At 42.6% G+C, this 15,561-nt stretch overlaps 1 protein-coding gene across 1 annotated transcript in view; it reads left to right on the forward strand.

Annotated features, from left to right (window-relative positions):
- The window catches only part of TG (thyroglobulin), a 273,908-nt gene that overhangs the window by 132,527 nt on the left and 125,820 nt on the right, over positions 1 to 15,561 (forward strand). The window contains exons 36-37 of the mRNA XM_003933694.4: positions 10,667 to 10,801; positions 12,710 to 12,874. Coding sequence (XP_003933743.2) covers positions 10,667 to 10,801; positions 12,710 to 12,874 — 300 coding nt within the window. The remainder of the gene's footprint in view (positions 1 to 10,666; positions 10,802 to 12,709; positions 12,875 to 15,561) is intronic.

Below are 15,561 nucleotides of genomic sequence, written 5' to 3' on the forward strand. Positions count from 1 at the left end.
TCAGGCATTTGCTACTGGTTTGACATTTCTGCCCTTGGATCTGATACAAAAATGCTTGAAGGCACTTTCTGCCCATTTTTCTTTTTCTTTTTATTATTATAATTTAAGTTCTGGGGTACACATACAGAACGTGCAGGTTTGTTACATAGGTATACATGTGCCATGGTGGATTACTGCATCATCACCCAGTCATCTACATTAGGTATTTCTCCTAATGCTATCCCTCCCTGAGCCCCCCACCTGCTGCTATTCCTCCCCTAGCCCCTCACCCCCTGACAGGCCCTGGTGTTTGATGATCCCCTCCCTGTGTCCATGTGTTCTCATTGTTTAACATTCGCTTATGAGTGAGAACATGCAGTGTTTGGTTTTCTGTTCCCGTGTCAGTTTGCCGAGAATGATGGTTTCCAGCTTTATCCATGTCTCTGCAAAGGACATGAACTCATCCGTTTTTGTGGCTGCATAGTATTCTGTGGTGTATGTGTGCCACATTTTCTCTATCCAGTCTATCATTGATGGACACTTGGGTTGTTTCCAAGTCTTTGCTATTGTGAACAGTGCTGCAATAAACATACATGTGCATGTGTCTTTATAATAGAATGATTTCTAATCCTTTGGGAGTATACTCAGTAACGGGATTGCTGGGTCAAATGATATTTCTAGATCTAGATCCTTGAGGAATCGCCACACTGTCTTCCACAATGGTTGAACTAATTTACCCTCCCAACAACAGTGTAAAAGCATTCTTATTTCTCTACATCCTCTTCGGCATTTGTTGTCTCCTGATTTTTTAAATATCGCCATTCTAACTGGCGTGAAATGGTATCTCAATGTGGTTTTGATTTGCATTTCTCTAATGACCAGTGATAATGAGCTTTTTTCATATGTTTGTTGGCTGCATGAATGTCTTCTTTTGAGATGTGTCTGTTTATATCCTTTGCCTACTTTTTGATTTTTTTTTCTTGTAAATTTGGTTAAGTTCTTTGTAGATTCTGGATATTAACCTTTTGTCAGATGGGTAGATTGCAAATTTTTCGAATGAGAAAGGCAGTGGCCATTGCAGGAGCTTACCTACAGCAAGTGGCAGACCTCTGCCTCTGGGATTCACGTAGCTCTACAGTGATTTGTAAATTTTTTGGCTAATTTTTTAACTGTAAATTATTTTATTTCTTCTGTGATGATTTAGAGAAACTATCTTCAAACTGGCATGAATATTTCATAAATATCTGGCCATTTTCTAACCAATTGAGTAATTTGTTGCACAATAAGCCACCTCACGTCTTTCAGCAAGAAATACATTAAATTTGAATAGCAGAGACATTACACGATGAATTCAGACACAGTTAAAATTTGCTTTAAATATTTCTTTGGGGGAGAGGACACCATACTTCTACTCAATGAAGAGCAACATTTTTGCAGTCCAGAGATCTTTTTTATTTTATTTTATTTTTTAACACCTACTATGCCTTAAGTTCATAGGGAATAGGTTCCAGCGTCTCTGGCTCTTCCCACTGGCTCTCACACAGTGCGCTTCTTGGGTGGAGCTTCAGTGGAACCCAGGTAGCTTTCTCTTTGGCCTTTTTTTCCGATCATTTTCCTTAGTTGTTTCAGAAAGTTATCTCGGCTCGCAGAGTGCTTAATGTGCTCGGTACGTGTATTAATTCTCTTGGTTGGCAAGAATCTTGCCCTTCACTTGTTTGTTTACAACAATGCCTGCAGCATGCTGGGTAACAATGTAGACTTCTGGTTTTGCAATGGTAAGACTTGTGGGGCATTCCTTTTTGAACAGTACCCATTCTTTCATGTCTGTAATATCACCTTCCTAAAAGCACCCGGCCAAATGAAAAACTATGCTTTCTGAAAGGCCTAGAGAACATATCAGGTGCCTTTCTTTTTTCCCTTTGTATTTGTTATTTTGGCAAATTACTGGAAGACGGTGGTTCCTGTTGAAAGGCTTTTTGGCAATTTTTAACAGCTGAAAACAAACCTTGAAATTAACATTTTCTGCTTTAACTGATGTCTGGGAAAGAAGAAAGAAAAAAAGAAAAAAGGAGATAAGGAAGGCAGGAGGGAGGGAAGGAGAGGAGAGAGGGAGGGACGAAACAAGAATTAAAAATAATTCTCTACATATCAATGGAAAATTTCAAATATATCCTGGCATACCTTTTTTTCTACTTAGTATACATTTAAAAAGGGAGTCATTGTGGAATGATTGAATCAATCCAATGAACCTATCCGTCTCTCAGATACTTACTTTTTTTTTGTGGTGAGAACATTTGAAATTGACTTTCTTAGTAGTTTCGAAATGTGCAATACATTAACTGTACTCACTGTGCTATGCAATAGATCTCAAAAAAGTATTCTTCTGTACCATATACATATATCATAACCTCATATTATACCCCATAATATCTATAATTATAATTTGTCAGTTAAAAACAAAAAACTTTTTAAAAGGGGATATGGTGCTTTCTAGAAAGGAATAGATGTACCTCCATGTCACCCAGAGGCCTGTTCATGCAGAGCTGAAGCCATGCTGCCTCAGAGTTACGGGGTGACCCAAGCTGCCCCCATCACCTCCTGCCTCTTTGCTGCCTCCATCATCCCTCCCAGACCCTTCTCCTCTGCCCCGTCCCCCGGCAGCTCTGGTTTGCAGGGGGATATCACCATATAGGGCTGTCCTGGGCACAAATACTGACTTGCTGCCTTTCAGCTGTGTGGTCTTGGGCAAGTCAGTGGCCCTCTGTGAACCTCACTTTTCCCTTCTATAAAACAGGGTTAGGACTGTTCATCTCAATGGGATACCCTTAGATGGAACCAGATAATCCTGACACGACTTTTCAAGCACTTCCAGCCTTCTAAATAGACAGTAGCACTCATTGTTAGTCTGTCTGGTCTCAGAGGAAAGAGGCTGTGTGAGATTGATGAGGCTCTCTTCCCTTCAGGGCCACTGTTGCCCTTCTGCTCATGGAACGGGCAGAGCCTCTTATTTCCAAGGGCATATTCTCCTCCAGGATCTTAGGGCCTGCTAGTGAGCTATTTCGGACTCATTGAAAGAGCCACCAAAACCTTTAACTGCCACGCTGTGGGGCTGATAAGGGCTGGGAAGGTGCTTATTGTCTGCTAGGAATGAGGGCTGATCTGTCAGTTAGTTCCTCAGTGAAGAAGTTCCAGGCTGTATAGCATAGCAGAGGAGAAGCACAGTCCCCGTGCCCTGCTGGTAGGATCGCAACTGGGCTCTGCCCTGTGACCTGTGGCTGCCCCTATAACCGTAGGGGTCCCTCTGTAACTTTGAGGGTGCCTCTGTGACCTTGAATGATTCTCTATAAACTTAGCCTCTGTGATCTGGGGGAGTATCCTGAGGTCTTTCCTCCCGTGCCTCGGTGCTCCCATCTGTTGTGAGGATCAATGTAAGTTAACACAAGTAACTTAAATTACATAGTAAATCGATATTGTTCTCACTTCTGATTGTGTATTGTGTTTGGCGCATTGGTGAGAGTAGGGGGCACCCAGAGCCACCCTGTAAAAGTAGAGGGTTGCATGGTAGCTGGGGTGACCGACCCTGCCAACCACAGGTCTGCCTGGTACCCTGGAGGACCAGAGGTGGTGAGTGCTGTGACCAGATAACGGATGTTAGAATGGTTGTCCTGGTACCAGCATGAGAATGGCCTGAGCAGACTGAGACTCATAATCAGGAGGCCCTTCTTTGGAGACTGCATGGTAATTGCAGTGAAACTGATGAGGCCAGAAATAGGTGGGAAAGAAAACACAGTCCCCAGAGGGGCTGAGCAATTAGATTCCACCAGGAGGAGGCAATAAGGATGATAGGATTTCTGGTTTGGACAATGGAGGGAGTAGTGGAAACATTCCCTGAGGAAAGAAAGAACATGGTATAGGAGTGAAGAGGAGCATTGGGGGACAGTAATAGCTTCATTTTGGGACATGCTAAGCTCATAAAACCTTGAAATGCTGATGTTTATAGATGTTGCTGCAATTCAGCAGCAAGTTTCCTGTGAAAATGAACTGCCTGGTCCCACCGTGTAATGATCTAGAAGTGACAGGGCCACAGGGCAGGAGGTGAGAAGCTGTGGAGGCCCTCCTGGGCAGGAAGCAAGCTGTCCTGGGACAGGGGGACAGTGGGACGAGGGGAAGAGGGGTCGGGTGACAGTCAGGAGTGAGATGTTTGGTGGGGACATCATTGGCAGTAGTTTGGGTTCCTGTGCCCCTTAAAAAACAGCCCTGGTACTTCCATCCAGGCTCAGAGCTCTGCCATTTTGAAAAGACAGTGTCTAAACTGCATCAGGAACCATGCAGCTTGATCCAGAGATGGCGAGGGTGGCTCTGTTTACTGAGTATTTTCCCTGTACAGCAGCTCATGTCTACTAACTCATTTACTTGTGGTTATGACCCTAGGAGAGAGGATCTCTTAATATTCTCACTTTACAGATGAGGAAACTGAGGCTCAGAGAAGGGTATTGGTGTGCCCAAAGTCACACAGTGTGGTCTGGCTGCTTAACTGTGTCTCATTTTTGACATACACTCATAGCCAATTGCTAGTGTCAGCTGCTGGGTGTGTTCAACTCTTCCCTGGTTGCTGCCAGTTTAAGGAGACCCCAGTGTTCTTCTCTAACCAGCATTGGCTCCTGGGGAGGTGCAAGTGGGCTGTGTGGTCTTGCACGTCTAGGGAGCATGCCAGGGAGCACAGAGGGGCATCCTTCTTACCAGGCAAGAGAGTCACTCTGTAGGAGACAACCTGTTCCGCTTTCCTCTCGGCTCATCTCTCCCTCCTGCTCCATCTTCTCCCTGCACTGGAGGAAAAGGACTCCTTTCCTGAGGCCTGAATCCAAGGGTCTCAGAGCACAGGTGCTGATGGATTAATTTACCCCGCAAAGGCAACAGTCCATGTGTCATCTACTCAGAGATATTATAGCTTATTAGAGATCCATCCCGGACAAGGGCAATGCATAACACAAAGATCTTTAAGATTAGAGTTTCTCAGAGTAGTTAAGGGACTTGCCTGAGGACGCACAGTGTCAGGCCGAGTGAGGTTTAGAACTCAGAACTGTCTCTTCACTAGCCTAAGCTGTGTCTCCAGCAAATATGGCCACAACAAGACCCAAACCAAAAAGGATATCGGAGAGACCGCATTCATTCTCAAACTTGGATGTGTTTCAGAATCACCAAGAAAGTTAATAGACTACAGAGGCCCAGGCTCTTTGAAGTGAGAACTGGGCCTTTTGCTGTCAGGACAGTCCTGAGTGTAAAGGAGGCCTGGAAACAGTTGGTGAATGAATACATGATTGGAAGAACAAGTACACAGCTGACTTCGAGAATATGGCAGGTTCCCAAACTGGAACCTGTCAGAGGCATATCTTTGCTAGACCAGAATATAGTTTTGGTCTTGTTTTCAAATTAACCACAACCTATTAATATTACAAATAGTCCGTTTTATTTTGATATTAGTAGATAAGCTGGTAGGCTTAAACAGGAAAAAGTAGATAGGCAAATAATTTAAAAGACTAAATCTTAAATTTTTGGTTGTAGATTTTTGGATCATGATTTCAGTTTTGAATATTTTAATGTCATTTGGCCAGTGGTTTTAAAATGTGTATTAGAATGGGCCATAATATGTAATCATTTGGAATCTCAGAAAATCTGGCACTTTTTAAGGTTTGAGAATTTTATTTTGGCCATTTTCATTTTTTTTTTTTTTTTTTTTTTTTTTTTTTTTTTTTTTTTTAGTAAACTCCTGTCATCCAGGGAGAGATTTGTCAGAGTGTTGACAGGCAATTGGCTGTCTGGTGTTTTGTTGTTTTAGTTTTGGATGATTTATTTTTTATTGTAAGAGTTTAGTAAAGCAGGCACGGTTCAAAAGGCAGAGACTTTTTAATTTAGGCCTTTAAAATTATGGACTTTATTTTTATCCTAAATCTGAACTGTCATGGGACTGGAGTAGAGATGCAAGGAGGAGTGAGACCAGGAGAAGGGGGATGAGAGGCGGTGACAGAAGAAAACACAAGAGTTGACTTTGCACATTTTTTATGTGTGTGTTTTTTACTATTTTTTTTGAGTTTATGGAGTCTTTTTGTTTCCATCGAGTGTGTAGATAAATTAGTTTGAAGATTTTTACAAGACTTTTGTTGTGCCCTTTAAAATCTTTAATTTTTATTGGGCCAAATATTGTTACATACACCAAAAATATAGCCAGACAGACAAAACCTAGAATTAGACCAGATTGAGTATTTTACTTGCTGTAGATTTTTAGTATTATCATCATTTTTTGGAGGACTCGGTCTAAATTGTATTTGGGACTTTACCCTGACCAGGATTTGTTTTAGAATGGAACTTGAACTTACCATTTTAGACAAAGATGGAACTTTAATTTATAATTTTAGACTATAAAAATAGAACTTGAATGTATAATTTTGATGGGATTAAAGATAATTAAAGGTGTAGGCATATATTAATGAGGCGTTTATTAGAAAGATGTCTTATTTAGAAGCTCTTTTTTAAGAAAGAAAGCAGGGTCAAGGGAGCCTGGCATGTTGTGGCAGAGAACTAGGAATCTTATAATCAAATCTTTACACAAACTAGGCTAGGTGGCCACTCAGGGTCAGTAAAGGGGGCCCATACACTGTTAAGAGGATAGAGTATCTTGGACCAGCTTTATCTCATCCATGTCTGTGAGTTTCATTGATGGTAGGTTTAGTAAGATATCCTGTTAGAAAATATGAACACATAAGTAAAATGCTTTTCTCTATGCCAACAATAACCATTTTGAAAATATCATGGAATAACATCACATTCTATTCTTACTGGCATCAAATATTAAATATAATATTAACACTCAAATTAAAACATTTTCTCCCAAATTAATGTTTAACTTTGAGCTAATTCCGAGTAATAACCCAAAAAAGCTTTGTTGAACCTTGAAATGGTAAATTTTATTCAAAAGAATGAATAGCCAAGAAGATATTTTACAAAACAAAATAATGTAGAGAGACTTTTACCATTAGATGCTAAAATATAAAGTGACTATGGTTTAAGCAGCATGCAGGTAGAGCCAGGATTTGCAAAGAGATCCATGGAAAAGAAGAAACATCTGCTAAAACAAATCACTTACAGATAAGTCCTTGATATATGATAAGCATGCATTTTGAATTCAAGGAGAAATTATATTTTAAAATAAATGACACTAGCACTGTAATCTATAAACTAAAAATAAAAATGTGAAGAAAATGAATCAATAAACCATAGACTCTGCTTTTTAGGAAAAGACTCCCACTCTGGGTGAGCTTGGAAGCTGCTCCCACCTCATTCATCTGGATAAGTTAGTGAGGGACTAACTCCAGGTTCTGTACCTGCAGGCTGGCTCGGGCCTCAGCTGGCACTACCACTTAATTAGCCAGGCTACCACTGGCTAAGCTGATTGGCTAAGTGAGAGGATGTATTACTGGATCGTCTCTTTCCTTGTCTGTAAACTCGGAGAGTGACAGTACCCACCTCATGGGTTATCATGAATACTAAATGCAGTGGTGTTGCAAGTTCCTAACAAATAGTAAACTCTCACGAGATGCCGCCAAGAGCCTCAGCTTTCCTGCTGCCTCACGCTTCTGCCTCCGTAAAGAATTTGTTCTCAGAATTGTCATAAGATGCATGTGGACCTCCCAGATATTGGCTTCTGCAGTGGCTCATCCAGGAGTTCGTGCAGCCCAGGGGATGAAGGCAGCTGGAGGGCATGGCAGGAACTTGGCTCCAGGCCCTGAAATGGTGACAGATAAACTGGCTTTCCACTCGGAGATGAAATTCACTTTTCAATTATAGCACTTTCTCCCAGACATCAGCCTAAACACAGAGCATGACCAACACTTCCATTTTAAGACCATAATTGGTGAGTCTAGCCCTTAAACACTTTCATAGAGCTTCTCTAAAATTACAGTGTTCTCATCCTCCAAAAATACGCAGCTCAGTTCGGTCATGTTGCAAAAATGCCACTGTATTGACCTTGAAAATAGCAACATGTGGATGACACTTAAGAAAATGAAAACCCAGCAGTCAAGCCAGGCCCCAACTTCAGGAAGACGCAGCTCCTGAGTCTAAGGATTGTGCCCACTGCTCCAGGGAAGATTATGGGGTTTACCTTCCTCTTGCTGGGCCTGTGTGAAACTGGTTACATTATGTGGCAACTTCTCTGGATGAATCTTTTCTCTCTTATTTTTTCTTTCTTGTTTTTGTGTTAAAAAGTATAGACATGTTATAGACCGAATGTTGCATCCTCCTCAAATTTATGTTCCAACCCTGGCCTCCAAAGGGATGTTATAAAAAGGTGGGGCCTTTGGGAGCTGATCAGGATATGGAGCCCTCATGAGGGTATCAGTGCCCTTCTAAAAAGAGGCAACAGAGGCAACGCTTGCTCTCTTTGATCTCTGCCATGTGAGGATACAGCAAGAAGATGGCTATCCATCAACCAGAAAGAGGGCCCCAGCAAGAATACAATCATGCTGGCACTCTGCTTTCAAACTTCCAGCCTCCAGAACTGTGAGAAATGAATGTTTGTTGTTGAAGCCACTCAGCCTATGGTATTCTGTTATAGCAGCCCGAGCCAACCAAAACACAGCACTAGGTTGTTTTGCTGCTTTATTTACCAGTCTAATTTTAGTGAACCCCCCACCAGTATGCTGGATGTCAAAGACAGGTTTAAGATAAAAATTATAAGCTTCCCTGTATAGCTAAGAGCATGATGTTATCAAAGGCAAAGACTCTTTTATACCTGGAGATAATGTTCTGGAAAAGGTGCTCAGCTGCATAGGAAATTCAGATGGGACAGAAGGAGTATCGACTTAGAGCCAAGATGTCTGACTCAGTTCTGGCCTAGTTAATTTCCAGCTCCGTGTTCTGAAAAACATCATATAACCTCTCAGAGTTTCTGATTTCTTATTTGTGAAAGAGGCACTAGAGCTCCTACTCAACCCCTTATTTGGGTGCTATCAGGATCAAATGTGACGATTAAGTGAAGATGGTTTGTAAACTTTAAAGTGCTGTGCTTCAGATCACCATAGTGTTCTGTGGACACAAGGTAAATGATACCAAATATTTATTAAAGGACACACTTCTGTGATATTCTGGGAAAAATAAGCAAGAAAACAAGAAAGAAGAAAACATGAAAGTAAGCAAGAAAGTGTGACACACACACACACACACACAGATTTTCTTTATTAACGATCACTGATGCTCCCACTGAACATAGTGTGTGTATGATATAGAGAGAAAGAGATTTTCTTTATTAATGATCACTGATGCTCCCACTGAACATCTCTCTGGGTGTGTTCTGGAATCAGCACTTCTGAATGATTATGGAAGCCTATCTTGGGAGGCAGACTTTCAGCCTCTTCAGTGTTATTTATGGAAATTCGATACATCTGTTGACCTAGATTCACAGTCCTTCCTCTCAGTGGAACCATAAGCCCACAGTTCAGGGTCACCCTTACTTTGTCTGGCTTTAGGTGCGGCCTTTGCACCAGTTGGAATGAGCTCATACAGGCCTCCTCACCTTGCCCAAGCCATCTCTGTGGCTGCTACACCACTGCTACATCAGTGCCTCCCTCCCCCATGCTGAGACAGCCACGTCCTAAGTATGGGACTAGGGAGGCATTACCAGAGAGCAGTTGAAGGGCACAGACTTCACTAGATACAAAGGCAGCTCCAGTCCTGTTCCATTGTATAGGAACAGTGCACTCACAGGCAGGCCATTTTAACTTCTTGTGTCTTATTTTCTTCATCTTTAAGGGAAGATGCCTTAGCTGGGGTTTCCGAGAAGCGGACTCTCACAGGGAGATTTGCATGCAAGAAGCTTGGTACAGTGCACTTGGGATGTAGAAGGAAATGAGGGGCAGCATTGGCCAGAGGAAGATGAACTTTGATGCAAATAAAACGATGGCCCCACTGGTCTTCTAGTGAGCTCTGAAGCTAGGCTATCCCTTCAGATTTGTTTCATTTTGAAGCTGGGGGTCTCAACCTCTGTTTACCTACATGGACAGTGTTGGGATACAGGCTGTCACTGGGGAAGAGGGGGCAGTTTTCTTAGATAAAAGGGAACTCATGGAGAGAGACTCAGTTGGGAGCTGCCAACCATCGGCTTAACAACAGTTGGGGAAATGAGAGTCTTGGTCCTGCAGGGGGGTCTCAGTCCTGTAGGAGGTCTGGGTAGCACCCCACAGTGTCCCCTACAGAGAGCAACTGATAGCAACTGATGTAGTATCTGTGAAAACCTGACCATAGTACCACATGATCAACCTGATGTGTCTGTTAGTATCATTCTTACCTCATATTATTCTAATTGTTGCTTTCTAACAATTATATCATGATGTTTTTCTTTTCTTCTCAACTTCTCTCCCTCTGCACCATGAGCTGCTTAACAGAAACAGCCATGCTTTCTGTTTGTTTCATCCATTTTCAACCTTTGTTTTCCTAGGCTTGAGCACAGAATTTATAAATAACTTAATAAATCGTTGTAGATGGAAAGACAGATCAAGGTATAGGATTGCACTCGAATGGAGACCACAAGGAGGATGCTACGGAGGCTGCCTTTGAGGATACTGGGTATACACTGCTGTCTTCATTACTCACCAGGTGACAGCTGTGTGTGACCATTCCTTGCTTTCTCTCCTAGTCTCTCTGGACTCGTGGCAGTCCCTGGCCCTCTCTTCAGTGGTTGTTGATCCATCCATTAGGAACTTTGATGTTGCCCATGTCAGCACTGCTGCCGCCAGCAATTTCTCTGCTGTCCGAGACCTCTGTTTGTCAGGTAAGAAGAGTTTCCAACCCCGAGGTAGTGTGGGATGAAGCCTCACACAAGTGCTGCTCAAGATTCTCACCTTAGATAAGCACATGAGATACCATGATAACCTAGGGTGCTTGGAAGTAAGGGATTAACCTGGGGAAGAAGACCTGGGTGAGGCCTCCTCATTCCCACTCAGGGCAGCCAAGGTGTCAAGGGAATATACCAGTCAGAAGATGAGTTTACATCCCAGGTCAGAGGAATATTGGAAGAAGGATCTAGTGGGCTAGTCTGAGGCAGAAAAGTTGCACATGTACAGCAGCTCTGGCAGTTGACCTCAGGTAGCAGGTGGGCTGTTGTGGTGAGGAGGAAGTACACTTGTCTGGCCTACGGGATATAGCTAAGAGCTATTGTTTTGGTAAAACTCGAATTTCCAGAGACATTTTTTTCTTTCTTTTTTTCTTTTTCTCTTTTTTTTTTAGACAGATTCTTGTTCTGTCACCCAGGCTAGAGTGCAGTGGTACGATCTCTGCTCACTACAACCTCTGCTTCCTGGGTTCAAGCAATTCTTCTGCCTCAGCCTCCCGAGTAGCTGGGACTATAGGCACACACCACCATGCCTAAGTTTTGTATTTTTAGTAGAGACGAGGTTTCACCATATTGGCCAGGCTGATCTCAGACTCCTGACCTTGTGATCTGCCCACCATGGCCTCCCAAAGTGCTGGGATTACAGGCATGAGCCACCGCACCCAGCCTCCAGAGACATTTTTCAATGCAGTCTGAAGAACTTTTTAAATAGGCAAAGCTGTCCACAGATGCATAATTCCTTTAGAGAGTTTTTGGTCATTGTTGGTATTTAAACAAAAGCTAGGTAACCACTTGATAGGAAAGTTCAACAAAGAATTTTAGCTTCTGAAAGAGGCTGAGATCAGATAACATTTATACCCTTCCCAAGATTCTAACCCCCTCTGAGGTTCTATGAATTCCATGAATCTCCTTCTCTACAAGGTTGGATAATATGCACCAAGCTATGTTTGTCTTGCAGATTGGACTACCATGTACAGATATGCAGGTTATGCACTGCACACCTCTGGGTGGTATGATTCACAGAAATTGAGCTATAAATAAGGCTGGTAGGCTGTCAACATCTGACCAATCAAATGAAGCAGCAATTTTTCAGAACTGTTCTCAGGACTGAATGTCATATAGTTTAAATTGTCCAGTGCAGAGCTTGACATGCATGGGAAAGGGCATGGTCCCTGGTGGAACAGTGGGTATGGTGCTAGCTGAGGAGGCACTGAAGGACAGAAGAGGGAGACATAGCTGAAGACAAAGTCTAGAGTATGGAGAGCCTTGTTTGAAATTACTTAATCCTTAAGCCCATGGGGAGCCATGGAGATATTAAGCAGGAAAATAACAAGAGCACATTTTTAAATTAAATAGACAAAAAAGACCTTAATCCTGTGTGAAAGGTAGATTGATGAGAGGGTTGGGTTTCCCATTGCTACCATTTTATTTCCATCCCCTGGCACAGCGCCTAGGATTTATTATAGTGCTCAAATAAATGAGTGATTGCATGACTGATGGATGGATGGATGGATTCATGGATTCATGGTTTCATGGATGCATGATTAAATGAAATGATACATGGATGGAAGGGTGGATGAGTGGATGGCTGGATGCATATATGGATGAATTCATGAATGCGTGATTGGATGAAAGGATAGATGGATGGAAGTGTGGATAAATGGATGGGTGGATGGATGAATGGATGGATAGATGGATTGATTCATGGATGCATGATTGATTAGAAAAATGGATGAATGGAAAGGTGGATGAGTAGATGGGTGGATGGATGATTGATAATTGGATGGATGCTTGAGTGAAGTAACATTTCTGAGGCCCAAGCATCACTCTTCTCCCTCTTCTCTGTAGAATGTTCCCAACATGAGACCTGTCTCACCACAACTCTGCAGACCCAACCTGGGGCTGTGAGATGTATGTTCTATGCTGATACTCAAAGCTGCACACATAGTCTGCAGGGCCAGTACTGCCGACTTCTGCTTCGTGAAGAGGCCACCCACATCTACCGGAAACCAGGTAAGCCCAGGCCTAAGCCTTTGCAGCCATCCTGGGAAACTGGGTCTGGCTCAGAGGAACTATTTAAGCATATGGTGACAATGGCTTTTGTTAGCCAAAGTTCTGGGCTAGATGCAGTCACTTGCGATGGAAAGTAGAAAAAATTCCTAGTCCTGTATCACTTTTATTCATTTATTTCTTTGAGTTATAGAAATCATCTTGGTTTTGAAGAGTTTCTTAGTAAAATAATTAAAGAGCCCACTTTTTATTATGGTTTTGTAGTTTAGAGAGTTCTTTCACAGGTCTCATCTCATTTGGTCCTGTATGGTGATAGGCTAAGGGCTTTATCCCTGTCTTAGATATCAGAAGACTGTAGCCCAGAGAATTTAAGTTCCTACTGTGTTTTCACACAGCTAGTGATGATAGAGCTGGAACTTGGAGCCAGATCACCTAGCTCAAGATGCAAAGCTGTGCAGCCTAACTATCGCATCATAAACACTTTGGAAAGGGAAGCTGTTCCTGGCTGAGTTTAGTTTTAGAACATGTGTCAGATACTGTGTTGGGAATCCAGGCAAGGCAAGGGGGAACATCCATAAATCCATCACTGAGGAAGACTGCTAAGAGCTGTAGAACAGGAAACAGGGGCTGGGCATTTGGGGGAAGCCCCCACTAGACATGTTTATTGGATGAAATTAAGGACTGTTAACTTGTTGGCTATGTGTGCCATCTTTTCTTCTAGAGCAAGGTTCTACAACCATACTTTTCTGTTTCTACTAATCAACTGCTATTGTAGCGTGAATGCAGCAGTAAACAACATGTAAGCCAGTAGATGTGACTGTGTTCTGATAAAACTTTATTGAAAAAACCAAGTAGCAGCAGATTAGGCCCCATGCTGTCCTAGAGCATTGACAGCTCTTTGGTTCTGTCTTGATACCAGAGATATCCTCCTCTTCTGCCCCCTCCTCAACCTTAGCTTTCAGACCACAAGAGTGTCTTCCAGACCTGAGAGTGCTTTGATTCCTATGTGATGAGATATTAGGCCCCCAGTTGAAAGTCTTGTCCTCAATTTATCTGGGCATTCATATTATTTAGTCAAGCTATGTAGATTTTTTTCTGAGACAGAGTCTCACTCTGTCACCCAGGCTGGAGTGCAGTTGCATAATCTTGGCTCACTGCAACCTCTGACTCCTGAGTTCAAGTGATTCTCATGCTTCACTGGGACTACAGGTGCATGCCATGATGGCCAGCTAATTTTTGTATTTTTAGTAAAGATGGGATTTTGCCATGTTGGCCAGGCTGGCCTTGAACTCCCAGCCTCAAGGGATCCACCCAGCTTGGCCTCCCAGAGTGCTGAGATTACAGATTTTTATAGTATATTTCAGAATAGTGTAGCCAGTCTGTCTGGCAGTTCTGCTGAAAAATGCCTTAACATTGAGGTTTGAGTTCTGTAAAACACAAATTAGACTGCTTCTCTATGACTTCAGTGTGACTAAAATTCAATTTGAAATGCTCACTTCCAAAAGATGTGTGCATATACACATCTGCAGGTATCTCGACTTTCACACAGACATTACTTGTTTACAGCTAATACACATGGCCACAGATAATTCTTAACCCAGGTAGTCATGCGGCCTCTATGGGTATCCTGGAGAGAATCTACCATTTCTGCAAAAGAATTTGAAAGAGAGAACTTCAGGTCTGACATTTTTCCCATGTTTGATCTCATTGAGTTTGGGATTCACTGGCCAGCCTCTGAAGGGAAGACTGAATACCACTGCCCATGGGAATGCAAGCCTGCATTCCCTGGAAATTCTTCAGCCTTGGTATTTGTTCTGGCTTTGTTCCCGCCTTCGGGTGATGGCACGTGCATAAAATGTGACTGTTTCCTGCATAGCAGAATGAGGTTCCGTCACTTCAGCAGCCACGGTCCTGAGTGCTTGCCTGAGACCCCTTGATTTATGATTGTGACAGGAAGTTTGGCGAGGAGGAACTGTTGGGGTGACATCAGCCATGATTTGTGATTGAGGCCAGATTAAAAAACAGCAACTATTCCTTCCAGCCTGAGTTTCCATTTTAAGTTCTAACTCATATTCCAATGTTTTTGCAACAGAGAGGCTTCGTTTGCTCTTTTTATTTATTTATTTATCTATTTGTTTATTTATTTGTTTGTTTGTTTGTTTGCAAAACGTGATTTATTTAAAGAGAGAAAAGGAGAAAGTGGGAGAAAGAAACAGCTGACTCTCACGCTGAGTGAGAGGATCTAGAAAGATGGAATCCAGGAGAGAAAAGCAGCTTCCACACTGAGTGGAAGGGAATAGAGAGATGGAGTTTAGGAGGGGAAGACAGGCTTCCACGAGAGAGTGTGGAAGGAGACCCTGGAGGGCATATCCAGGAGAGAGAAAAATGGCTTCCACAAAAGGAGTGTTCATGGAAGGGGACCCAAACATGGAGTCCCTGCTCTTTTTCTTCTTCTTCTTTTTCTTTTTTTCTCTCCCTGTGTTTCCCAACCCCTGACAATTCCTTCCTCTTTTTTATTCCACTCATTCATTCATTCATTTACTTATGTGTTGGACTTCTGTCATTTTTCAGGTACTAGAATGGATAGGCTTCTGCCTGTCTGCCTCTTGGTCTGTCTGCCTCCTCTCCCCACTCTCCTGTTTAGTCACCACTGCAATATATAAATATTTTTATAGAAGGAGCTTCAGAGA

The sequence above is a fragment of the Saimiri boliviensis genome, chromosome 15 (assembly GCF_048565385.1).
Source record: "Saimiri boliviensis isolate mSaiBol1 chromosome 15, mSaiBol1.pri, whole genome shotgun sequence".
NCBI lineage: Eukaryota > Metazoa > Chordata > Mammalia > Primates > Cebidae > Saimiri > Saimiri boliviensis.